Source organism: Symphalangus syndactylus, chromosome 6 (assembly GCF_028878055.3).
Source record: "Symphalangus syndactylus isolate Jambi chromosome 6, NHGRI_mSymSyn1-v2.1_pri, whole genome shotgun sequence".
Lineage (NCBI taxonomy): Eukaryota > Metazoa > Chordata > Mammalia > Primates > Hylobatidae > Symphalangus > Symphalangus syndactylus.
This window is the reverse complement of record NC_072428.2, coordinates 129489437-129516697: the sequence shown is the minus strand read 5'-3', so window position 1 is coordinate 129516697 and position 27261 is coordinate 129489437. Positions and strand designations below refer to the sequence as shown.

General features: G+C 49.5%; 1 protein-coding gene across 1 annotated transcript; it reads left to right on the top strand.

Moving 5' to 3' along the window:
* On the top strand, nt 1-24188 carry KLRG2 (killer cell lectin like receptor G2). Its single transcript, XM_055284175.2, has 5 exons — nt 1-786; nt 3435-3536; nt 3911-4056; nt 23221-23324; nt 23727-24188. Exons 1-5 carry the CDS (start codon nt 30-32, stop codon nt 23845-23847), a joined length of 1230 nt encoding a protein of 409 aa, XP_055140150.1. The 5' UTR covers nt 1-29; the 3' UTR covers nt 23848-24188.
* The last annotated feature ends 3073 nt before the right edge of the window (nt 24189-27261 follow it).

Here is a 27261-nt window from a genome sequence, read left to right as displayed (position 1 = left end):
CAGTGTCTCCTGGTGGCGGGGCGAGCGGGATGGAGCGGGCTTGGGAGCCTGCGCCCGGAGGCCAAGCCGGGGCCGAGCTCCCAATGGAGCCCGTAGGAAGCTTGGTCCCCCGGCTGGAGCAGCCGCAGGTGCCCGCGAAGGCGCCACAACCTGAAGGTCCCGAAAGCAGCCGGAGTCCGGCTGGGGCCGTGGAGAAGGCGGCGGGCGCAGGCCTGGAGCCCTCGAGCAAGAAAAAGTTGCCTTCGCCTCGCCCAGGGTCCCCGCGCGTGCCGCCGCTCAGCCTGGGCTACGGGGTCTGCCCCGAGCCGCCGTCGCCGGTCCCCGCCTTGGTCAAGCTGCCCCGGAATGGCGAGGCGCTCGGGGCTGAGCCTGCGCCCGGCGCCTGGGCGCCCATGGAGCTGCAGGTAGATGTGCGCGTGAAGCCCGTGGGCGCGGCCGGTGGCAGCCGCACGCCGTCGCCCAGGCCCTCCACGCGCTTCCTCACGGTGCCGGTACCCGAGTCCCCTGCCTTCTCCCGCCACGCGGACCCGGCACACCAGCTCCTGCTGCGCTCACCGTCCCTGGGCGGCACGTGGGGCCGCGGCTCGCCGCTGGCTGCAGCCCGGACGGAGAGCGGCTGCGACGCCGAGGGCCGGGCCAGCCCCGCCGAAGGAAGCGCCGGCTCCCCGGGCTCCCCCACGTGCTGCCGCTGCAAGGAGCTGGGGCTGGAGAAGGAGGATGCGGCGCTACTGCCTTGCGCGGGGTTGGACGGCGACAAGAAGCTACCCCGGGCCGTAACGCTTACGGGTGAGTGCTCACCTGCGCCGGCAGCCGACGCCGCCAGGTCGGGTGGACGTAGCCGAAACCCCCACACCCGCCCAGCCCTGGACCGCTAGGCAGCTGACCGACTAAGGGACCCAGCTGGCCATCCCGATCTCCCACCCGATCTGGCCTCTCGGGCTTACAATCAATAACATTCCTGTCTACGTAACTGTAATTCACATTGTTGCAGTGGCTCACGCCTGTAATCCCAGCACTTTGGGAAGCCGAGGCGGGCGGATCACCTGAGGTCAGGAGTTCGAGACCAACCTGACCCACATAGTGAAACCCCGTCTCTACTAAAAATACAAAAATTAGCCTGGCATGGTGGCATGCACCTGTAATCCCAGCTACTCGGGAGGCTGAGACAGGAGAGTCGCTTGAACCCGAGAAGCGGAGGTTGCAGTGGGCCGAGATCATGCCATTGCACTCCAGCCTGGGCAACAAGAGCGACACTCCGTCTCAAAAAAAAAAAGAATAAAGCCATTCCCCTTCTCATCCTCCCCTACCCGCACTCCCGAACTTTCGAATTCCCTCTTAGCATGCGCAGCACCTTTGAGAAGTAGCAGTGGAAGGAACTCCAGATGAAGGGAAGTCATTCAGGATCAGGTGGCAGGGGTGGCAGCCCAGACCCACCCCCCATCCTTGCACTGCCAAGGACCTTCTGGAAGGTCCAGGCTGCTGCTTTCTTTCCACCACACTGAGGAGCATTTAGTCCCAAACACTCACCCATTCAGTAGATACTGAGTGGGACCACAGGGTAGATGTGCCAGTAGTGTGTGTGGCTGGTTTTTAATTTTGTGGTGCGGGGGAGGGGGAGCTTGACACAGAAGAAAGAGCCCACAAAAGATACAAACAGTCCTGGACAAGGAGACTGGAGGGAGTAGTTGGTGAATTTGGGGGCATGGGAAAGCCAAAGTTTTTTTCTTTTTTCTTTTAAGACATAAGTTTTGCTCTTGTCGCCCAGGCTGGAATGCAATGGCACAATCTCGGCTCACTGCAACCTTCGCCTCGGATTCAAGCGATTCTCCCGCCTCACCCTCCCGAGTAGCTGGGATTACAGGCGCCCGCCACCATGCCCGGCTAGTTTTTGTATTTTTAGTAGAGACGGGGTTTCACCATGTTGGCCAGGCTGGTCTGGAACTCCTGACCTCAGGTGATCCACCCGCCTCAGCCTCCCAAAGTGCTGGGATTACAGGTGTGAACCACCGGGCCAGCCAGAAAGCCACATCTTGAAAGATGAGTAGGAGTAGGGGGTGCTAGGGATCCCTGCTAGGTAGAGAGACTGGAAGGAGAAGCGGCCAGGAGGGGTCAGAGCCCTGCCCAGCAGGCAAACGCAAAAGCTTGGCTGATTGAGAGGCAGGCCAAGCCCACTGACAGGCACCAAATTCCCAGGGCCTCTAGTTGAGAGGTTCTTAGACAGGGCTAGGGTTCAGGGGCTTGGATCACTCAGGAACTTTTGCAGAGTTTGATGTGAGCACATTTTCTGTGTGATGGAATATTAGTTTTCTATTGCTGTTACAACAAATTACCACAAACTTAGTGTCTTTAAGTGACACAAATGTATTATCTTACAATTCCGTAAGTCAGAAGTCTATAATGCCGGCTCACTGGTTCTAAAATCGAGTTTTCAGTGGGGCTGCATTCCTTTCTGGGGGTCTAGGGGAGACTCCCTTTTCTTGCCTTCACTAGCTTCTGGGCACCACTGCTTTTCTTAGGTCAAGCCCTTCTCTATATTAAAATCCAGCGTTGCTGGTAGAGTCCTGCTGCCACCTCTGACACTCACCACCTGTCTTCCTCTTCCATGTATAAGGATCCTGAAGCTGGGCACGGTGGCTCACGCCTGTAATCCCAGCACTTTGGGAGGCCAAGGAGGGCGGATCACTTAGGGTCAGGAGTTCAAGACCAGCCTGACCAACATCGTCAAACCCCATCTCTACTAAAGATACAAAAATTAGCCGGGCATGGTGGCAGGCACCTGTAATCCCAGCTACTTGGGAGGCTAAGGCACGAGAATTGCTTGAACCCGGGAGGTGGAGGTTGCAGTGAGCTGAGATCATGCCACTGCACTCCAGCCTCGGCAATAGAGTAAGACTCAGTCTCAAAAAAAAAAAAAAAAAAAAAAAGGCCGGACGCGTTGGCTCATGCCTGTAATCCCAGCACTTTGGGAGGCCGAGGCGGGTGGATCACAAGGTCAGGAGTTCGAGACCAACCTGGCCAACATGGTGAAACCCCATCTCTACTAAAAATACAAAAAAATTAGCTGGGCATGGTGGCACGTACCTGTAACCCCAGCTACTCAGGAGGCTGAGGCAGGAGAATTGCTTGAACCTGGGAGGCGGAGGTTGCAGTAAGCCGAGATCACACCACTGCACTCCAACCTGGGCAACAAAGCAAGACTCTATCTCGAAAAAAAAAAAAAAAAAAGAATATCTGGCTTCTTTCTCCAGAATATAAAGTTGGAACTTAAACGTTGTGGTTTATGTTGGCATCCCAGGCTGAGGGAGTGGGTGCTGGGATGAGGTGGGTGCTGGGGTGAGGTGGGTGCGATGCTGGTGTGCTGTGTCTGTGGTTCTGAGTTGGGTTGGTTGGGATGGTCTCCGCTAATCTGATTGTCCTGTTTGCCCCCGTCCCAGGGCTACCCATGTACGTGAAGTCCCTGTACTGGGCCCTGGCATTCATGGCTGTGCTCCTGGCAGTCTCTGGGGTTGTCATTGTGGTCCTGGCCTCAAGAGCAGGTATGGTGTCCCTGCAGTCCCCATCCCCTCTCCCTGCTGCTCCACTACTGGGGCTGTGTTTCCAGCCCTTAAAATACCTTAGAATTGGAAAGAGACACTGAGAGATGCAATGTGAAGACACGGTGCTTGATAAGCAAAGTTAAGGAAAATTGGTGCCTTCCTCCCACTGGACACAGCTTGTGCCCTGATAAGCAATCAGATGCCAGCTGCCACCCCCGGGGACTTTGTGCACTGCACAGACTATAAAAGCTCCCTGGGGCCCTGCCCACCCTGAGGTTTGCCAGTTCCATGCCCCTTCATTTGAGGCAGCAGCCAGGCTTTGTTTATTTAATGCAGCTTACCCTGCAGCTCACCAGCGGTCTCTGTGCTTGCAGGAGCCAGATGCCAGCAATGCCCCCCAGGCTGGGTGTTGTCCGAGGAGCACTGTTACTACTTCTCTGCAGAAGCGCAGGCCTGGGAAGCCAGCCAGGCTTTCTGCTCAGCCTACCACGCTACCCTCCCCCTGCTAAGCCACACCCAGGTGAGAAGGGGGTGGCCAATCTAGGGGGGTGCAGATCCTTCTAGACCACAGAATCCTAGCACTGGAAAGAAGCTTAATGACTGAGTCCAGCTCTTCATTATAGAAGTCACCAAGGTGTAGAGGAGTAGCATGACCATAACTTCGTGCAGCCTCTAACTGCTGTGCTTAGGCAATCCTCCTGCCTCAGCCTTCTGGGTAGCTACAGGCATGTGCCACCATGCCCAGCTTTAAAAAAAAATTTTTTTTGGCCAGGCACAGTGGCTCACACCTATAATCCCAGCACTCTGGGAGGCCAAGACAGGCGGATCACAAGGTCAGGAGTTCTAGACCAGTCTGACCAACATAGTGAAACTCCGTCTCTACCAAAAATACAAAAATTAGCCGGACATGGTGGCGGGCGCCTGTAATCCCAGCTATTTAGGAGGCTGAGGCAGGAGAATTGCTTGAACCCGGGAGGCGGAGGTTGCAGTGAGCTGAGATCACTCCACTGCACTCCAGCCTGGGCAACAGAGCAAGGCTCCATCTCAAAAAAAATAAATAAAAATAAAAATAATTTTTTTTTAAGAGACAGGGTCTCACTATGTTGGCCAGGCTGGTTCAAACTTCTGGCCTCAAGTGATCCTCCTTCCTTAGCCTCCCAAAGGGCTGGAATTACAGGCATGAGCCACTGCGCACAGCCAAGCACTTATGTTTTAATTGTTGGTCTCTGGGTCATCTTTTGATAGGCTGGGCTTGGCTGGACAGCTCAGCTTTAGAATGCAGATCGCCAGGGCTTGGTTTGAAGCTGCAGGTTGGGTTTGTATAGAATATTCCATCCCCATGGAGAGGGAGAGGAGTGGATGTTTGCTGAATAGTAATCCAGTCAGTGGGTTTGAGAGCATCTACAAAAAGGGACCAATAGACAGGATCCAGCCCTTGGCATAATTTTTGTTTTCCTTTTTTATTTATTTATTTATTGAGTCTCACTCTGTCACCCAGGCTGGAGTGCAGTGGCATGATCTCGGCTCACTACAACCTCCACCTCCCAGGTTCAAGGGATTCTCTTGCCTCAGCCTCCCAAGTAGCTGGGATTACAGGCATGCGCCAACGCACCTGGCTAATTTTTGTATTTTTAGTAGAGACAGGGTTTCTCCATGTTGGTCAGGCTGGTCTCGAAATCCCCACCTCAGGTAATCCGCCTGCCTCAGCCTCCCAAAGTGCTGAGATTACAGGCATGAGCCACTGCGTCCAGTGTTGTCCTTTTTTTTTTGGAACAGGTCCTCACTCTGTTGCCCAGGCTGAGTGCAGTAGTGCAGTCATGGCTTACTGCAGCCTTGAACTCCCAGGCTCAAGCAATCCTCCCATCTCAGCCTCCTGAATAACAAGGACTATAGGCATGTGCCACCACAACTGGCTAATTTATTTTTTGTAGAGACACAAGTCTTGCTATGTTGCCCAGGCTGGTCTCAAACTCCTGGACTCAAGCGATCCTCCCACTTCGGCCTCTTAAAGTGCTGGGATTACAGGTGTGAGCCACTGTGCCTGACTTTTTTTGTCCCCCATTTAAAAAATTGTGTTAAAATACACATAACATAAAATTTACCATCCTAGCCATTTTAAGTGTACAGTTGAGTGATATTAAATACATTCATAATGTTGAGCACCTATCACCACCATCCATCTCCTGAACTCTTTTCATCTTGTACAACTGAAACGCTAACCCCTCTAAACACTAATTCCCCATTTCCCCCGCCCCCAGTCCCTGGCAGCCACCAAGCTGCGTTCTCTCTCTCTCTTTGGTTTGGACTATTCTAAGAACCTCATACAAGTGGAATCGCACAGTATTTGTCTTGTTGTGACTGGCTTATTTCACTTAGCATCATGTCCTCAAGGCTCATCCATATCGTAGCCTGTATGAGAATTCCGTTCCTTTTTAAGGCTCAATAACATTCCATTGTATGTATGCACCACATTTTGCTTATTTGTTCACTGGTCAGTGGACAGACCCTTGGGTTGCTTCCATGTTTGGGTTGTTGTGAATAATGCAGCTATGAATTTGGGTGGACAAATATCTCTTCGAGACCCTGTTTTCAGTTCTTAGAGTATATACCCAGAAATGAGAATTGCTGGATCATATGGTAATCCTATTTTTAATTTTTTGAGGAATTGCCATACTGTTTTCCACAGGAGCTGTGCAATTTTACATTCCCAGCAATCCTTGGCTTAATTTTACCTGGGGGCAGGTGCCAGGAATTTATATTAGCTGTTCTGGTATGTACAAAAACGCAGCATTCCTTCTGTCAGTGCTTTAGTGAGTGTGTATTAAGCACTTACTCCATGTTTGGCAAGGGGGATTCAATAATGAGCCAGAATAGCACAGCCCCCACCTTGACAAAGCTAAGAGAGCAGTGAGTGAGGCAGACATCAACCAGGAAATCATAGAAATAGATGTTTAATGACCACACTGATCAGTGCTGTGAAGGGACGGTGCACAGTGCTATGAGAGTAAATGACAGGAGGATGTGACCTGAAGGTCAAGGTGAGCAAGGCAGCATGTGCCTTTCAAAAAATATTCAAGAAAAGATAGTGAGGCCAGGTGCAGTGGATCATACCTGTAATCCCAGCACTTTGGGAGCCTGAGGAGGCAGGCGGATCACCTGAAGTCGGGAGTTAAAGACCTGCCTGGCCAACCTGGTTAAACCCCGTCTCTACTAAAAATACAAAAATTAGCCAGGCATGGTGGCGGGCACCTGTAGTCCCCACTACTTGGGAGGCTGAGGCATGGGAATCGCTTGAACCCAGAAAACAGGATGCAGTGAGCCAAGATTGCGCCACTGCGCTCCAGCCTGGGTAACAGAGTGAGACTCTGTCTCAAAAAAAAAAAAGATAGTGACACTGGGCCAGACAGCCTCCTGGAATCCTCTCCTCTCTGTTCCAATCTGGACCTGTTGCTCACCAGGCCTGCTGCACAGCTGTTTACCTGCATCCTCAGTATGCCTTTTGCCTCCCTCCTCCGTGGGATTCCCTGTTTCCTAGATCGCATGTCTTTTCATTGGTTTCACCTCAGTCTCCTCAGTGGAGTCAGAGTTTTGCCACCTTGCCCAGACTGGTCTCGAACTCCTGGGCTCAGGCGATCCGCCTGCCTCAGCCTCCCTAAGTGCTGGGATTACAGACATGAGCCACCGCGCCCGGCCTCAATTTCTTGAGACCTTTTGTGCTTAAAGAACTTTCATTCTAACCTCCAAGCCAATCGCTTGGCTAGTGTGTAGGAAAAACACTCAAACTGTCTTTCCTCTGCTCTCACACAACAACAGCAATCAACCCAGAAGGCTTCTGTCACCAAATGTGTTTTTTTTTCTCTTACGCACGAAGCAGTGGGTACTAGCTGGGTGTCCTGTAATTTAATTCAGTTCTGATGCTGTTTTCCTGGAGATAGCTTCAGATCCCACAGTTGGAGGGCTCAGTCCCTAAGGCTGCCCAGCTTCAGACACCAGTCACAAGTCCAGGCCTCTGGAACTTCCTACTGGCTGGCTTCAAGTTTGGGCTCCCATGTTCCCTCTTTGGGTTTGATTAATTTGCTAGAGCAGCTCACAGAACTTAGGGAAACACATTTACTGGTTTGTTACAAAGGGTATTTTAAATGATACAAACACACAGCCAGAGGAGATGCACAGGGTGAGGTCTGGAAGAGTCCCAAGCGCAGGAGATTCTGTCCTTATAGAGCTGGGTGGGGTGTACCACCCCCCAGCACGGGGACGAGTTCTTTTTTGAGATAGAGTCTTGCGCTGTCGCCAAGGCTGGAGTGCAGTGGCACGATCTCGGCTCACTGCAACCTCCGCCTGCCGGGTTCACGCCATTCTCCTGCCTCAGCCTCCCAAGTAGCTGGGACTACAAGGCGCCCACCACCACGCCTGGCTAATTTTTTGTATTTTTAGTAGAGACGAGGTTTCATCGTGTTAGCCAGGATGGTCTCGATCTCCTGACCTCGTGATCCGCCCGCCTCAGCCTCCCAAAGTGCTGGGATTACAGGCCTGAGCCACCACGCCCAGCCTGGGACGAGTTCTTACTCACCTTCCTGTCAGCCTTTATGTGTTCAGCCTATCCGGAAGCCCCCAAACCCTGTCCTGTTGGGCCTTTTGTGGAGACTTCATTGGACAGGCATGACTAAAGCAGGGACAACTGTGTCAAGATTTGATTGGGCAGAAAGGATTTGATCTCATACTAATAGACTGGGCAGGAAACCCAGCGAGGCCTGTCTGCTCCAGTTCTTCTTGGCCTGTCTCTGCAGCATTCCTTCCTTCAGAGATGGGCCAGGACGCTCCCTGGAATAGGGTCTTATGACCCACAGCAGATTAGAGTCCTGCCTTGGGCAGAAGGTCAGAGAGAAAGATTCTATTTCCTAGGTCTGGGCCTGCATCTGAGGCCTGGAGCACCACAGCATTACAACAAATCCTGTGGCAAGGGCTATGGGAGTTATGTGCCAGGAACTGTGGACAAGAACTTTATTTTATTTGATTCTATTTATTTATTTTTTTTTTTGAGACGAAATTTCACTCTGTCGCCCAGGCTGGAGTGCAGTGGCGTGATCTCGGCTCACTGCAACCTCCGCCTCCTGGATTCAAGCAATTCTCCTGCCTCAGCTTCCCAAGTAGCTGGAATTACAGGCGTGTGCCACCATGCCCAGCTAATTTTTTTGTATTTTTAGTAAAGACGGGGTTTCGCCGTGTTGGCCAGGCTGGTCTCGAACTCCTGACCTCAAATGATCCACCTGCCTCGGCCTCCCAAAGTTCTAGGATTACAAGTGTGAGCCACCATGCCCAGGCAAAAACATTATTTTAGACAGAGATATGGAAATAGAGACATAGATATCATAATATCACATCTGGGTATAGAATTCTATGTAGAAAATCGCTTTCCCCCAGAATTCTCCGTGACTGTCAGCTCTTAGTCTTGCCATTAAGAAGTCTGAGCCAACACGGGGCACAGTGGCTCATGCCTGTAATCCCAGCACATTGGGAGGCCAAGGCAGATGGATCACTTGAGGTCAGGAGTTCGAGATCAGCCTACGCAACATGGTGATACCCTATCTCTACTAAAAATACAAAAAAAAAAAAAAAATTAGCTAGGCATGGTGGCACACACCTGTAGTCCCAGCTACTCGGGAGGCTGAGGTACTAGAATTGCTTGAACCCAGGAGGTGGAGGTGGCAGTGAGCCAAGATTGTGTCACTTGCACTCCAGCCTGGGTGACAGAGTGAGACTAGGTCTCCAAAAAAAAAAAAAAAAGAAGTCTGAGCCACTCTGATTCCCAGTTCTTTGTATGTCACTCATTTTTATTTCTTCTCTGGAAAATTTCAGTGTCTTCTTTGTTCTCAGTGTTCTGAAATTTAATAATATGCCCTGTGGGTCTTTTTCTTCTTCATTTCCATTTTTGCTATCTTGTTTCTAATTTTTAGAACTGTTTTGACCTTTCAAATGTTCCTTTTTTGTGGTGTCCTGTTCCTGTTTCACGGATGCCATCTTTTCGGTCTTGAACTCCTAACCTCGGGTGATCTGCCCACCTCGGCCTCCCAAAGTGCTGGGATTACAGGTGTGAGCCACTGTACCTGGCTGATGCCTTCTTTTCTTATGTCATTGTGGATGCTGGTGTTTTTGAAATTTTCCTCTTCTCCCTGCATTAGCTCTGATTTTTCGTGTGTACTTTCTATTCTGTTTGTTGTTTGTCTTTTTCATGTTAGAAAATTTCCTCAAATGTTGTGATCCTCAGCCGCTGTCAGTGAGAGTAAGGTACTAAATTACAGATTAAGTGTTCTATGTCAGGTGGGAGGGTGGGGGTGAGGCTGAGCTTTTTTAGAGGCAGGCTTTACCATATGGGAATCAGGCAAGGACTCAGTCATTTTCTTTTTTTTTTTTTTTTTTTTTTTTGAGACGGGGTCTCACTCTGTCACCCAGGCTGGAGTACAGTGCCGCGATCTTGGCTCACTGCAAGCTCCGCCTCCCAGGTTCACGCCATTCTCCTGCCTCAGCCTCTCCGAGTAGCTGGGACTACAGGCGCCCGCCACCACGCCCGGCTAATTTTTTGTATTTTTAGTAGAGACGGGGTTTCACCGTGGTCTCGATCTCCTGACCTCGTGATCCGCCCGCCTCGGCCTCCCAAAGTGCTGGGATTATAAGCGTGAGCCACCGTGCCCGGCCGACTCAGTCATTTTCTTAGTGAGTGCTGAGCTGTCATCATGCTGGGGATAGGAGGGGGTGGTTTCACCTCTAAGTGTGTAGCACTCAAATATCCTTCCCTTTTTATTTATTTATTTTTATCTTTATTTTATTTTATTTTATTTTATTTTTGAGACAGAGTCTCGGTCTATCACCCAGGCTGGAGTGCACTGGAGCAATCTCAGCTCACTGCAACCTCTGCCTTGCAGGTTCAAGTGATTCTCCTGCCTCAGCCTCCCGAGTAGCTGGGATTATAGGGTCAAACCACCACACCCAGCTAATTTTTGTATTTTTGTAGGGACAGTGTTTTGCTCTGTTGGACAGGCTGGTCTCAAACTCCTGGCCTCAAGTGATCCACCCACCTCGGCCTCCCAAAGTACTGAGATTACAGGCGCGGGCCACTGCATCCCCTTCCCTTTTTAGTATAAACACCTTCACCCTTAGCTGAACCTAGTATCCTGGATTCTAAAAGCCTCTGTGGTTCATCTTTCCAAATAGCTCTGCCAGTTAGTTACCTCGCTGCATGGGGAAGATGAGTGGATCTTCGGGCTGGGGGTGGAGGGTCCTAACTGCTTCTTTTACAGACTTTCAACCAGTCCTTTTTCCCATACATTGGCCTTAAGAAGGACCTGTTGTCTCTAATACTTAAGCTTTGGGGGCTTCTCAATTCAAATTGGGGTATTTCTTGGCTTTCTCCCAGCTGTCTATCTGTCCTTTCCTTGAAAACCACCGAGCTTTCTCAGCTCTATGAGGCTGTTACAGTTGTCCAGCTTCCAAAATGTTGATGTTTCTCATGTGATGTTGCCTCTTCCCATTCTTTTTTTTTTTTTTTTTTTTTTTTTTTTAATAGACACAGGGTCTTACTGTGTTTCCCAGGCTGGTCTTGAACTCCTGAGCTCAAGTGATCTTCCTTCCCTGGCCTCCCAAAGTGCTGGGATTACAGACATGAGCCACCGCACTCAGCCTCTCTTCCAATTTTTTTAAGAGTTTTAAATATGAATGAGTTTAAATCATTGAATGCTTTTAATGCATCCAATGGGATGATAGTATCTTTTTTGTTTCTCCTTTTAATCTCTTGTGGCGGTTTATTTGTTTGTTTTATTCGTGGCTTCTTGTGATCAAGTCTACTTAGTCATGATTTTTTTTCCCCAAATATTTCTGGACTTGACTTGTTAATATTTCACTGAAGACTTTTGCATGCATGACGTTTTGTTGGACTGTCCCTACCTGGAATCAAAGTTATTCTGCCCCACACGATAGGGAGGGGAGGGAGTTCCTAGCTTTTTTTTTCCTCTGGGATTGTCCCTGGAAGTGCCTGCCATGCATTACAGAAGGATTAGGTGTGTGGGCTCTGCCTTGGGATTAGGGGTCAGGAACTGCCACACGTCAGGTGACAGCTCTGAAACAGTCTGTGGCCTGGTATCCCCACCTTCTATATTGTGCTTCCCAGCCCTTTATCCCACCCACTTTGGCTGTCATATCCACACCTTTCTGAGACACACACCTCTGAGACTCATCTCTGTTCGTGCCACCTCGCCTGGGGACAGACAATGAGAGTGAGAGTGGAGGGACAGCCCTGAAGAACTGGCCACTGGGCCTGTCCTGCCAGCTGCCTGCAGTGCCTGACGTCTCTTGCCCTGGATGAGCCAAGAGGAACCCTCCTGAGAACCCCTAGGGACCCTTGCAAGAGCAGGACAGGAAGTGAATTCTTTTTTTTTTTTTTTTTTTGAGACAGGGTCTTGCTCAGCCATCCAGGCTGGAGTGCAGTGGCATTGCAACCACCGTCTCCCAGGTTCAAGTGACCCTCCCATCTCAGCCTTCCGAGTAGCTGGGATTACAGGCACCTGCCATCATACCCAGCTAATTTTTGTATTTTAGTAGAGACAGAATTTCACCATGTTGGCCAGGCTGGTCTTAAACTCTTGACCTCAGGTGATCTGCCCACCTTGGGCTCCCAAAGTGCTAGGATTATAGGCGTGAACCACCACTCCCAGCCAAGAAGTGAATTCTTGAACACACATGCCAGTATCTCTTATTGCTGTATATTTTTCTCATTATTAAGTAATATGTTCACTGCAAAAAGTTTGGAAAACATAAACATTTAGAAAGAAAATAAATTTTACTCATTATCTCGTACCTAAAGATAAGCACTTACAAAATATTTCGGAATATCTACTTCCAGGCTTTTTTCTGTGATATGTAACTTTTTCTTTAAAACAAAAATGGAAGGCCGGGCCCGGTGGCTCACGCCTGTAATCCCAGCACTTTGGGAGGCCGAAGCAGGTGGATCACCTGAGGCCAGGAGCTCAGGACCAGCGTGGCCAACATGGTGAAACCCTATCTCTACTAAAAAAAAAACAAAAATTAGCCAGGTGTGGTGACAGGTGCCTGTAATCCCAGCTACTCAGGAGGCTGAGGGAAGAGAATTGCTTTAACCTGGGAGACGGGTTGCAGTGAGCCGAGATCGTGCCATTGCACTCCAGCCTGGGCGATAGAGTAAGACTCTGTCTAAAAAAAAAAAAAAAAAAAAAAAAAAGTATGTACTGTTTCATAATCTGGTTTCATTTATGTATTTATTTATTTTAGAGACAGGTCTCTGTTGCCCAGGCTGGAGTGCAGTGGTGCCATCATAGCTCACTGCAGCCTCGAACTCTCCTGGGCTCAAGCAATCCTCCTGCCTCAGCTTCCCGAGTAGCTGGGACCACAGGCATGTACCACCACACCCAGCTAATTTTTTATTTTTTGTAGAGATGAAATCTTACTATGTTGCCCAGGCTGATCTCAAAATCCTGGCCTCAAGCGATCCTTCCACCTCAGGCTCCCAAAGTCCTGGGATTGTTGGCATGAGCCACTGCACCTGGCTTTTTCTGTTTTTCTAACTTTTGTTTAAATCTTTGTCAGTTTGACAGGGGAAAAAGAAGACTGGCTTTGTATTTCTTGTATTTCCACATAAGGCCAGACCATGGCTCATACTGGTTTGGCTGTCTGGAAATAGTCTTAGAATTGCTTATCCATAGCCGGGCGCGGTGGCTCATGCCTGTAATCCCAGCAATTTGGGAGGCTGAGGTGGGCAGATCACGAGGTCAGGAGATCGAGACCATCCTGGCCAACATGGTGAACTCTCGTCTCTATTAAAAATACAAAAAAATTAGCTGGGCATGGTGGCATACACATGTAGTCCCAGCTACTTGGGAGGCTGGGGCAGGAGAATCACTTGAACCTGGGAGGCGGAGGTTGCAGTGAGCCAAAATCACACCACTGCATTTAAGCCTGGCAACAGAGCGAGACTGTCCAAAAAAAAAAAAAAAAAAAAGAATTGCTTACCCATGCCCTGTTTCTTTTCTCTTAGCATTACTCAGTCTTTTTCTTGTTGATGTGTAGGAGCTCTTTCCTTTGGTTGTCCTCCTGTTATGTAGGGAATATCCTTATGCCCTTAGGCACACTTGTGCCATAAGGAATCTCTACTTCTTAGGCCCCACAGTGTCCTGATCTTGTGCTGGAGACTGGGCATGCAGGGGTGCGGAAGGCATGGCTGGGCCTCAGGGTCCAGCGGGAGGCCTCACATCTTCCTTCTAGTCCTGTAGTCTTCCATTTATTAAAGAAGTGAAACCTGTTTTCAAATCTTATTGTATTAGCTGGTCGTAGTGGCTCACGCCTGTAATCCCAGCACTTTGGGAGGCCCAGGCGGGTGGATCATCTGAGGTCAGGAGTTTGAGACCATTCTGGGCAACATGGCGAAACCCCATCTCTACTAAAAATATAAAATTAGCAGTACATGGTGATGCACGCCTGTGATCCCAGCTACTTAAGAGTCTGAAGCAGAAGAACACTTGAACCCGGGAGGCGGAGGTTGCAGTGAGCCGAGATCACGCTACTGGGTGACAGAGCGAAACTCTGTCTCAAAAAATAAATAAGTAGGCTGGGTGTGGTGGCTCACACCTGTAATCACAGCACTTTGGGAGGCCGAGGCAGGCAGATCACTTGAGGGTAACATGGTGAAACCCCGTCTCTACTAAAAATACAAAACTTAGTTGAGCGTGGTGGCACACACCTGTAGTCCCAGCTACTCGGGAGGCTGAGGTAGGAGACTCGCTTGAACCCAGGAGGCAAAGGCTGCAGTGAGCCAAGATCGCACCACCGCACTCCAGCCTGGGTGACAGAGCGAGACCCTATCTCAAAAAAATAAGTAAATAAACAAATCTTATTGTATTAGTTTACTGGGGCTGCTATAGCAAAATATTGCAGACTGGGTAGCTTCAACAAGCTGACTTTCTCACAGTCCTGAAGGCTGGAAGTCTAAGATCAAGGTGTCAGCAGGTTCTGGGTTTCCAGAGGCCTCTCCTTGGCTTTCAGGTAGTGGCCCTTCTCCCTGTGTCCTCATGTGGCAATCCTGTGCCCTCCCATCTCTAGGTCTCTCGGTATGTCTAAATTTACTCCTCTTGTAACAACCCCAGTCACCTTGGATTAGGGGCCACCCGAACAGCTTTATGTGCATTTAATATTTAATCACTCTTTAAAGGCGTGACTCCAAGTACAGTCACATTCTGAGGTACTGGGGTTTAGGGCACCCACATATGAACTTTAGGGTGACAGAATTCATCCCGTCACACTTATGGAATCCCAACACTTAAAGACTGACACATGTGACATTTTGATTTGTATCAAATTGTTTTATAAGTGCAAAAGAGAACACTATCCTTTTCACTGGCGTCCATGTGAACAAGGTGAAATAAACAAGGCTGTTTATTTCACCTGGGTGCAGGCAGGCTGAGTCCGAAAAAAGAGTCAGCAAAGGGAGATAAGGGTGGGGCCGTTTTATAGGATTTGGGTGGGTAGTGGAAAATTACAGTCAAAGGGGGTTGTTCTCTGGCAGGTGGGGGCGGGGGTCACAAGGTGCTCAGTAGGGGAGCTTTTGAGCCAAGATGAGCCAGGAGAAGGAATTTCACAAAGTAATGTCATCAGTTAAGGCAGGAATAGGCCATTTTCACTTCTTTTGTGATTCTTCAGTTACTTCAGGCCATCTGGATGTATATATACGTGCAGGTCACAGGGGATATGATGGCTTAGCTTGGGCTCAGAGGCCTGACATTCCTGGCTTCTTATAGTAATAAGAAAAATAAAATGAAATCGTGGTAAAGTATTGGGGCGGCGAAAATTTTGGGGGGTGATATGGAGAGATAATGGGCAATGTTTCTCAGGGCTGCTTCGAGCGGGATTTGGGGCAACGTGGGAACCTAGAGTGGAAGAGATTAAGCTGAAGGAAGATTTTGTGGTAAGGGGCGATATTGTGGGGTTAAAAGGAGTATTTGTCATATAGAATGTTTGGTGATGGCCTGGATGCAGTTTTGTATGAATTGAGAGCCTAAACAGAAGACACAAGGTCCTAATAAGAGAAGGAGAAAAACATATATTAAAGGACTAAGAATTAGGAGGGCCCAAGACATCCAATTAGAGAGTGCCTAAGGGGGTTCAGCCTAATTATTTGATTGGTTGGCAAGTTTTTAGGCTCTGTCTTTGAGGTTTTTTTTTTTTTTTTGATGTTGTCATATACCAGGCCAGATTGATTTAGGTAAAAACAGCACTGCTCATTTAAAAATATACAGAGTACCCCCCCCCTTTTTTTTTTTTTAGCAGTGAGTAAGTCGAGGCGATTTTGGAGGAAAGAGAAATGCAAAGGTAGCAATTGTTTGTTAAAGAAGGATTAGAAACAGCTAGGAGAGAGTGACTGAGATTGATAGTGTGGTGGAGATAGCTGGAGAGAGGTAGAGGGTGGCATAAGAACGGGAATGAGAATAAGAGTAAGTATAAAAGTAAAGAATAGGACTTCATCAGGGTGAAAGTATTGGAGTGCACTTTGTCACTGAAGATCTTCTATCCACTTAAAGAGAGACTTAAGGGTGGTGATTTGAGGTAAAACCAGGAGCCACTAAGTACCAAGAGCCTGAGAAACTGCTTGGGTGATTTGACTAATAAAGGCTGGTCCGTTATCAGACAGTATAGAGGTGGGAAGGCCAATCCAAGGAATTATGTCTGACAGAAGGGAAGAAATGACTGCCGTGGCCTTCTCAGACCCTGTGGGAAAGGCCTCTACTCATCCAGTGAAAGTGTCTACCCAGACCAAGAGGTATTTTAGTTTCCTGACCCGGGTTTGCCAGTCCTGGGCAGGGGCAAATCCCTGAGCTTGATGTGTAGGGAAGGGAGGGGGCCTGAATAATCCCTGAGAAGTAGAATAGCGGATGGAACACTGAGATTTTTTTGAGGATAGATTTTTTTTTTTTTTTTTTGAGACGGAGTCTCGCTCTGTCGCCCAGGCTGGAGTGCAGTGGCGCAATCTCAGCTCACTGCAAGCTCCGCCTCCCAGGTTCACGCCGTTCTCCTGCCTCAGCCTCTCCGAGTAGCTGGGACTACAGGCGCCCGCCACCACGCCCGGCTAATTTTTTGTATTTTTAGTAGAGACGGGGTTTCACCGTGGTCTCGATCTCCTGACCTCGTGATCCGCCCGCCTTGGCCTCCCAAAGTGCTGAGATTACAAGCGTGAGCCACCGCGCCCGGCCCCGAGGATAGATTTTTACAATGGAAAGGAAATGAGAGGTTCTAAGAGGTAGCGGCTTGTAACCTATATGGAGGAGGTTATGAAATGACAGAATAGAATGGGCCTGTGAGGCTGGAAGGAGGTATTTTCCTTGGTCCAAGAACCATTTGCCTTGTGTGGGAAGAGATTGATAGGTGGAAGTTTGCGTAGGGGAGTAGGTGGGAGTGGCCAGATGAGAAGGAGAAAAACTGCCGTGAGGGATAGAAGTTGGAATGCTAGTGGCTTTTTTAGCTACCTTATCAGCATATGCATTGCTCTGAGCGATGAGATCTGATGCCTTTTGATGGCTGCTTGCAGTGAATGACTCTAGCTTCCTTTCTTTCTTTTTTTTTTTTGAGATGGAGTCTTGCACTCTCGCCTAGGCGGGAGTGCAGTGGCGCCATCTCGGCTCACTGCAAGCTCTGCCTCCCGGGTTCACCCCATTCTCCTGCCTCAGCCTCCCGAGTAGCTGGGACTACAGGTGCTGAGGCAGGGTGGGGAGGACAGGACACACACATAGAAGCAGCGCGCACAAACCCCAGGAATGCACCAGGGCCAGGGCGCCCAGAGGTACAGGATAGACGCAGCTCATCTTCCCCAGAAGCCTGTTTTGCTCGGGATTAGTGAAAAGTGGGAAGTTGTAAGTGCTCACCATTAGTTTAATAACAGCTTTGCTTTGCAGAGTGGAGGAAGGAGGAAGCTACCTTAACAGCACACACTGAACTTGAGCGTGATCCTAATTTCAACAAGATTAAACCATGAATACATATACATCCTAGGATTAAGAAAAGTAATTTGAAATCTTTTAATATTAAAACAGACATGGATGAAGATAGAGAGTAGAATGGTGGTTGCCAGGGCAGTGGGGGATAGGGAGTTGTTTAATGAGGACAGCTTCAGTTTGGGAAGGTGAAAAAGTTCAGGAGATGGATGGTGATGATGGTTTCACAACAATGTGGATATACTTCATGCCCTTGAACTGTACACTTATCATGGTTAAAATGGTAAGTTTTATGTCATTAGATTTTCTTTTTTTTTTTTTTTTTTTGAGACAGAGTCTCGCTCTGTCACCCAGGCTGGAGTGCAGTGGCGCAATCTCGGCTCACTGCAAGCTCCGCCTCCCGGGTTCACGCCATTCTCCTGCCTCAGCCTCTCCGAGTAGCTGGGACTACAGGCGCCCGCCACCACGCCCGGCTAATTTTTTTGTATTTTTAGTAGAGACGGGGTTTCACTGTGGTCTCGATCTCCTGACCTTGTGATCCGCCCGCCTCGGCCTCCCAAAGTGCTGGGATTACAAGCGTGAGCCACCGCGCCCGGCCAAATTTTCTTTTTCTTTTTTTTTTTTTTTTTTTTGAGACAGGATCTTGCTTTGTCACCCAGGCTGGAGTGCAGTAGTGCGATCATGGCTCACTGCAGCCTCGACCTCCCGGGGTCAAGCCATCCTTCAGCCTCAGCCTCCTGAGTAGCTGGGACTACAGGAGTGTGCCACCACACCTGGTTAATATTTGTATTTTTTTGTAGAGACAGGGTCTCTTTCATGCACGTTTGTGTGAAGAGACCACCAAACAGGCTTTGTGTGAGCAACATGGCTGTTTATTTCACCTGGGTGCAGGCGGGCTGAGTCCGAAAAGAGAGTCAGCAAAGGGTGGTGGATTATCATTAGTTCTTACAGGTTTTGGGATAGGCGGTGGAGTTAGGAGCAATGTTTTGGGGGCAGGGGGTGGATCTCTGAAAGGACATTCTCAAGGGTAGGGAGAATTACAAAGAACCTTCTTAAGGGTGGGGGAGATTACAAAATATATTGATCAGTCAGGGTGGGGCAGAAACAAATCACAATGGTGGAATGTCATCAGTTAAGGCTGTTTTTACTTCTTTTGTGGATCTTCAGTTACTTCAGGCCATCTGGATGTATACGTGCAAGTCACAGGGGATGCGATGGCTTGGCTTGGGCTCAGAGGCCTGACAGTCTTACTATATTACCCAGGCTGGCCTCAAACTCCTGAGCTTGAGTGATCTGCCCTCCTCAGCCTCCCAAAGTGCTAAGACCACAGCTGTGAGCAGCCATGCCTGCCCATGAATCTTTTGTCACAATTTTTTAAAAAGAAATGTATGAAGGCATAGGAAATAATTTTCTATAATTTTAAGATGCAAAATATGAGCTTTTCAGTCCATTCTGCTCAGGATTGCATTCTCTCTCCCCATATTAGTGGAAAAGTTGGAGAATCCTCAGTTTAAGGAGGCCTCAGGATCTTTTGCACAGAGCACTCCTTTTAGCCATAAATTACTTAGTAGTTCCCGGAGTTTATTTATAACTCTGAACAATGCCTTCCGTACACCACCATTTTTGCTAACAATGAGATGAGGAATCTCAAATGCAAGGAAAAGAAGAATGGAATGGAGTGGGTGGGTCTAGGCGGGGTTGGGGCTGGGAGGAGGCCTTCAGCTCCTGTCACCAGGAGGCCCAGAGGGGAAGGGAGAGAGAGGCAGATGGCTTGGGGCTCGGACAGAAGGGCAGGGTCCTCTTGAGGTTGCTGTAAGCATCAAAGGGGCTCATGTGTGTAGGAGGCAGGTCACAAGCTTTGCCCACCACACATCAGACGCGAGAGGACATGGGATGAGTGTGTACTAGGTGGCCCTGGCTTTATATGTTAGTATCTCAAGCCTCATCACAAGCATCCTCATTTTACAGAGGACCACACAGCAGCTCTGAAAGGTTGGGTAACTTGTCTAAGGTGGCATGGCTCACAAGTCATGGAGCCAGAATTTGCATATGGGGTAGCCCGACCCCATCTCAGCCCTGGGAGAGGCACTTAGCCCTGGTGTGCATACAGCATCAATCATTTGAAACATAAGTAAATCTGCAGAAAACATATCATAGTCAGGGTAAACCCCTTCCCTGCAAAAAGACCGATGCTAAGATTCAAGATGCAGGCAGTTAAAATCTGGAATATAATGATTGTGGAACTCTGGAATTTTCCTGAGTTCTGGACAAGGACCGGAAGCTCCTGCGGGTCCTGAGGCAGGGTGGGAAGAACAGGACGCACACGCAGAAGCAGCGCGCACACACAGAAGCAGCTCGCACAAACCCCAGGAATGCACCAGGGCCAGGGCGCCCAGAGATACTGGATAGACGCAGCTCATCTTCCCCAGAAGCCTGTTTTGCTCGGGATTAGTAAAAAGTGGGAAGTTGTCAGTGCTCTAATAACAGCTTTGCTTTGCAGAGTGGAGGAGGAAGGAAGCTATCTTAACAGCACACGCTGAACTTGAGCCTGATCCTAATTTCAAAAAGATTAAACCTTGGTGTGCCTTCCCAAACAGGCAGCTGAGTGCTCCCAGGAAGACGGTGTTGGGCCACTCAGCCCTCTGACTCACACCTCAGAGCAGCCTGGGGCCCTCCCATCCTCTCCAAGTTTCCCCGCCCAGCCCCACCCTGGGCCCCAGTGTGTCCCCAAAGCAGCAGCCAAGGAACAGCTGCCCAGTGTACTTTCTCTGTTCCACCCACTCACCACTCTCCATTTTCCTATGCACTCTGTTCTTTAGGATTCAAGAAGGGTAAGATTAGCAACCATCAGCCTGGAAGTTGCCCCTGGCTTCTCTCTGGGCTGTTAACTGACTGATGCTAACCTTGAGGGGCGGAAGATGGGTTTTCCTTGACACTTCTGGGATACACAGTGGCCTGATGGCCTGGTCTCACTGTGGCTCTTGCTGATTTTTGGCAGTGAGCGCGGAGAGGCAGTTTCACTGAGCTGACCAGTTACTGTGCGCTGGGTTATCATAGTGCGATGTTGAGTAAGACAAGCTCCTGGTTCACTATCTAATACAAGAAAGGGACAAGGAGGCAAGCCATTAGAAGGCAGCACATGAGTGGTGGCACGCACCAGCAGTCCCAGCTACTTCGGAGGCTGAGGTGGGAGCATCGCTTGAGCCCAGAGGTTCAAGGCCAGCCTGGACAACATAGTGAGATCCTGTCTCTTAAAAAATAAAAAAGAGAGGCTGGGTGCGTGGTTTATGCCTGTAATCCTAGCACTTTGGGAGGCTGAGGTGGGTGGATCACCTGAGGTCAGGAGTTCAAGACCAGCCTGGCCAACATGGTGAAACCCCATCTCTACTAAAATGGGCATCATGGCAGGTGCCTGTAATCCCAGCTACTTGGGAGGCTGAGATGGGAGAATTCCTTGAACCCAGGAGACGGTGGTTGCAGTAAGCCGAGATTGTGCCACTGCACTCCAGCCTAGGCGGTTGAGCAAGACTCCGTCTGAAAAATAAAAATTAAAAAAATAAAAATAAAAAAGAGGCAGCTCTATTCTGTGAAAGTTATGGAAACCAAGGGGAGGGAGGAGCACCTATTTCACCTTGGAGAGGGTCAGCCCAGTGTCCGTTAAAAAAGCAACCTTTAGATCAGATCTGAAGGATAGAGGAGGTGGCAGCAACGGGACAATCTTCACTCTAATTCCCAGGGCTTGTCTTTGTTGACTTAAACCATTTTCTTAGGGAAGAAGAACTGAGCATATGTGAAATTCATTTATACCGCTCTGCTCCTAACCTGCCTCGTGTGAATATGTGCTTCTTGACATTGTTGTGAGTGATATGTACTTGCTAGTGTAGTCTTTTTTTTTTTTACATGGCATGATTTCATATTTACGTTTTCCTGCATAATGACATTTTCTATACACTTGTCATTTTTAATAGCACTATAATTTTCCATCATGTTGACATCCTATAATTTACCCTGTTATTTCTCGATTGCTGAGCATTTGGGGAGTTTCCAGTTTTTCTTCACAAATAGCACCGTGTTATCTTTAGATAAGTTCATTTTTTTCCCTTTATATTCTTGGATTTATTTCTCAGTGAAATCACCCATTTGAACAGGAGTGGTGGTGCTGCTCTTGTCATATAGCGCCAAACGACATTTCAGAAAGAACAAGCTGATGCGGGCTGCACTGCCCCTTCCACCATGTCCCCACCCTGGGACTTAAAAGATTTAAACTTTTTTTTCCAAGTTAAAAAATCTTGGCCGGGCGCAGTGGCTCACGCCTGTAATCCCAGCACTTTGAGAGGCTGAGGCAGGCGGATCATGAGGTCAGGAGATCGAGACCATCCTGGCTAACACGGTGAAACCCCATCTCTACTAAAAATACAAAAAATTAGCCAGGCATGGTGGCAGGCGCCTGTAGTCCCAGCTACTCGGGAGGCTGAGGCAGGAGAATGGCATGAACCTGGGAGACGGAGCTTGCAGTGAGCCGAGACCGCGCCATTGCACTCCAGCCTGGGCAACAGAGCGAGACTGTCTCAAAAAAAAAAAAAAAAAAAATCTTGGCCGGGTACAGTGGCTCACACCACTAATTCTACACTTGGGAGGCTAAAGTGGACAGATCACTTGAGGCCAGGAGCTCAAGACCAGCCTAGACCAACATGGCGAAACACTTCCCTACTAAAAATACGAAAATTATGTGGGTGTGGTGGTGCATGCCTGTAGTTCCAGCTTCTCAGGAGGCTGAGGCAGGAGAATTGGTTGAACCTGAGAGGCGGAGGCTACAGCGAGCCAGGATCGTGCCACTGCACTCCAGCCTGGGTGACAGAGCAAGGCTCCATCTCAAAAAAAAAAAAAAAAAAAAAAAAATCAAATATATACTTTAAAACATTGTCTTTTTTGCTTTAATTCATTGTTTAAAATAATGTGATGTTGAGGGCAAATATTTAAAAGAAAAAAGTCTCCTCTAGTGCCTCTCCAACATACTTACTTTGGTTTTTGTTGTTCCTGCACATCTGCATGTATTATTATTATTATTATTATTTTGAGACAGAGTTTCCCTCTCGTCAGCCCAGGCTGGAGTGCAGTGGCGCAATCTTGGCTTACTTCAACCTCTGCCTCCTGGGTTCAATCGATTCTCCTGTTTCAGCCTCCCAAGTAGCTGGGATTACAGGCGCCCGCCACCATGCCCAGCTAATTTTTTTTTCTTTTTTAGTAGAAACGGCGTTTCACTATGTTGGACAGGCTGGTCTCGAACTCCTGGCCTCAGGTAATCTGCCAGGCTCAGCCTCCCAATGTGCTGGAATTACAGGCATGAGCCACCGTGCCTGACCACCTCCCTCGCTTTCTGAGCTTCCTTGTATCTTTGCCCACTCAACGCCCACTGAGCATCGCTTAGTGGTGTTTGGCGTTCACATCCCTTTGGCTGAGATGGGGTCACCCTCATTTTGCCCCAAGCCCTGAGCACAGCGCCTGGAACCCAGCAGGCATCCAATCCAGCTTTCAAGGTTGTTTTGTTCTGTAAGCGCTGGCTTGAGCGGGTCCTTCTGGATTGGCCAGCTGGGATCCTGTGGAAGCCCCGGGGAACCCGTACGCCCCAGGTGAGCCACGCCAGTGTCCAGGAGAGTGACCAGCTTACTTTTCTCCCTCAGGACTTCCTGGGCAGATACCCAGTCTCCAGGCACTCCTGGGTGGGGGCCTGGCGAGGCCCCCAGGGCTGGCACTGGATCAACGAGGCCCCCCTCCTGCCCCAGCTGTGAGTGACGGTGGCTTTTCTCCCTCCTCTGCTGTTCTGGATCCTCCATTTGTCCCCAGGCTCCACCTCCTTGCTGCTCCCCTAGCCTGGAATGCCACTCGGAAAGCAACCCACGCCCATGCTCGCGGCCTGGTGCCTGATTAGTCCCTGTCACTTCACTCTTTATTTGGGTTCCCAGCACGTTCACCCAAGCAGGGTTGTCACCCCCATTTTACAGATGCGGGGTCAGCTGCCCAGGGAGGTTTGGGGATTCATCCAGTGCCACGTGGCTGACCAGTGCAGTGACTCACTCAGTGCGCAGGCCGGTAGAGGTGACAGGCACACAGGCTGGAGGGTCTGGCTGGGAAGCGAGGCCCCGGCACCCTAAACACCTCTCCTCTTTCCCCTCCCACCCTTCCCCAGACTCCCTGAGGACAGCGAGGACAATCTGGATATCAACTGCGGGGCCCTGGAGGAAGGCATGCTGGTGGCTGCAAACTGCAGCACTCTAAGACCCTGGGTCTGTGCCAAGGGGACCCAGTGATCTGGGCTCTGCCTGTCCTCAGCCTGCCAGGCAGATGCAGCACCCCCTACGGGGGAGGCCAGTTGAGAGCTTGGGCAGCCTCTTCCTGGACCCAGGCATCCAGGTCTCCCTGCTGTGCTCAAGGGGGCCACATGAGCGAGCCTAGGAGCTGGACTTCAACCCAGGAAGATTCATCCGAGGGAAAGATTTTCTATGGCCTCAGGCCTGAGTGCCAATATTAGTCTCCAGCTTCTGTGGCTGATTGGTTTGATGACATTGGGATGGTTGTTTAGCATTTCTGTGCCTTGGTTTCATTAAAATGACAATTTCTCCCTAGAGGAAAAAGACAGGGTTAATAACCACAGCTGATTCCAATCTGGGTTCTCATTCCGGCTCATGGAAACGAGTCTGCCGTTGTTCGGTGGCAGTGGGACTTGGCAGGGATAACGTCATTGTTGTGAATTCTATTTCAGGCAGCTGGGTGTGCATCGGACACAGCCTACCGGCAGCCTCTGTGGAAAATTAACCAAGCAAAAGGAGCGGTCAGCCCTGGGAGGAGGGGAGAGCGAGGTTTTCCTTCCCCGCCCTGAGAGTTGGCAAATGGTTGGCAGACAGGAAGGTTCTGGGTGGAGATCCCTCATGTGGGCTGGCCAGCCCCTGGCACGCTGATGCCCAAGGGTGAGACAAGGCAGAGAGGACAGGGCCACCTGGCAGGAGAAGCCAGGAGAGCACCCCAGCTTGGTAAGTGGAAGCTGAGGAGTCTGAGTGAGAAAGGAAATCAGAGAAATGCGGGCAGGTTCCAGGCAGCTCTTCTACCCACAGCTGCAGAGACGACCAGCCTGAAGATGTCTGCATGCCGGGGTGCAGTGAAGACCTTCAGGCTGGAGGAAGTGGCTGACAGAGTTGCGTAGTCCCTTGAGTCCAGCTAGACCTCCAAACAGCAGGGACCTGGGCCTGCATGTTAGCTGAGCATGAGTGCTGAGCACGCACTCAACTGGCCCTTGCAAGCCAGCCTTCCCTCTAAAGTCAGACCACGCACCCAGATCCCTCCCAAACAGAAGTCCTTATTGGTGCGTTTGAACCAGTAATGGGCCATCTGGGAGAATGGGATGGAGAGTCCTAGATGCGAGAAGTTTCTCACACTCTGTTTTTCATTAGTATTATTATACTTTAAGTTCTGGGGTACATGTGCAGAACGTGCAGGTTTGTTACACAGGTATACACATGCCATGGTGGTTTGCTGCACCCATCAACTTGTCATCCACATTAGAAATTTCTCCTAATGCTATCCCTCCCTTCTCACACTCCTGAAACGTAACAACAAAAAGGGAAATGGAGGCCAGGCACGGTGGCTCATGCCTGTAATCCCAGCACTTTGGGAGGCCCAGGTGGGCAAATCGCAAGGTCAGGAGTTCGAGACCAGCCTGCCAGCCTGGCCAACATGGTGAAACCCTGTCTCTACTAAAAACAAAAAAAATTAGCTGGGCGTGGTGGTGGGTGTCTGTAATTCTAGCTACTTGGGAGGCTGGGGCAGGAGAATTGCTTGAACCCAGGAGGCAGAGGTTGCAGTGAGCCAAGATTGTACCCCTGCACTCCAGCCCGGGTGACAGTGCAAGACTCTGTCTCAAAAAGAAAAAAAGGAAATGGAAATTCCCTGGCTGGACGTGAAATTGGTGGCTCAGGTGGGGCAAGCACCAATCAAAATACATCCTATGTGGGCAGGAAGCTGTGCATGTTACCGCCCCCATCCCCTGCCATGTGTTCCCAGGGTCTGTGCCTGGAGAAATGACACATCTGTAGGTTATGAATATACAGAACCTTATCTAGCCTTCTCAGTACCTTTTAGAGAAGGGAAGTGTTGTACTCAGTGTCACCCAGCTAGAAAGTGGAAGGTCTAGAATGAAACCCACTTGCTGTCTGACTCCAAAGGCTACACTGTTTCCATCCCAGCACACAGTAGAGGAATCTAGAAAGGTATTAGTGACAGCTGAGTGGGAAGCCATCAGGTGGAGTGAGGGAGAAAGGAGTACCAAGTTGTTTCACACTTGTGATAATCCACTCCCTCGGTTATCTGTTGCTTTATAACCAAAAAAGATTTTGTTTTTGAGGCGGAGTCTCGCTCTGTCGCCAGGCTGGAGTGCAGTGTCACTATCTTGGCTCACCGCAACCTCTGCCTCCCAGGTTCAAGTGATTCTCTTGCCTCAGCCTCCCGAGTAGCTGGGACTATAGGCGTCCACCACTATGCCCGGCTAATTTTTGTATTTGTAGTAGAGATGGGGTTTCACCATCTTGGCCAGGCCAGTCTCAAACTCCTGACCTCAGATGATCCACCTGCCTCGGCCTCCCAAAGTGCTAGGATTACCGGCTTGAGCCATGGTGCACAGCCTGCTTTATAACAAATTGTCCCCAAACTTAGCAACAACTATTTGCCCCAGACAACTGTTTTTCCCCCTTCATTCTATGGATTGACCAGGCAGTTCTGCTTTAGATGGTATTGGATGGAGCCCTGGAATGGCTGGAAAGTCCAAAATGGCCTGACTTGCTCAGCCAGCAATGTGGTGCAGGCTTCTAGCTGGGGCCTTAGTTCTCCTGCACGTGCGGCTCTCCATATAGCTGCTTGGGCTTCCTCATAGCATGGCAGATGGATTACAAGAAGGAGCATTCCCAAATAAAGGACCACATAAGCTAGATCTCTGGAGGGCTAGCCTCAGAAGTCACCCAGTGTCACATGGGCCACATTTTATTGGTTACAGGGCCAGCCAGTTTGAAGAGGAAGAGAAATATGTCTCTGTTTATGCTGTGTCCAGTGCTAGCTTGCTACCTGCTCTCCCAGTTCCAGCGCTCAGGGCAGCACTGGCAGAACAGAAGTACTTACTGAGTTAAAAACAGCAACATCCAAGACAATTGTTAACTTTTAAAACTGTCTCCCATCCTAGAAGGTATAACTAAAAAAGTAATAATAAAAATAATAATAATAGTAATAAATAATAAAAATAAAACTAATTGTGTCTGAAATATTAAACAATAAAAAAAAGCTTTGTAAGTCCCTGTGGGACTTCTGAATTCATCAAGATAATTGTTAATATGGTCAGGTGCAGTGGCTCACCCCTGTAATCCCAGCACTTTGGGAGGCAAAGGTGGGCAGATCACGAGGTCAAGAGTTTGAGACCAGCCTGGCTAACACAGTGAAACCCCATCTCTACTAAAAATACAAAAAATTAGCCAGGAGTGGTGGCGGGTGCCTGTAGTCCCAGCTACTCGGGAGGCTGAGACAGGAGAATGGCGTGAACCCGGGAGGCAGAGCTTGCAGTGAGCCGAGATCGCGCCACTGCACTCCAGCCTGGGTGACAGAGGAAGACTCCGTCTCAAAAAAAAAACCAAAAACAAAAACAAACATTAGCCAGGCGTGGTGGTGGGAGCCTGTAATCCCAGCTA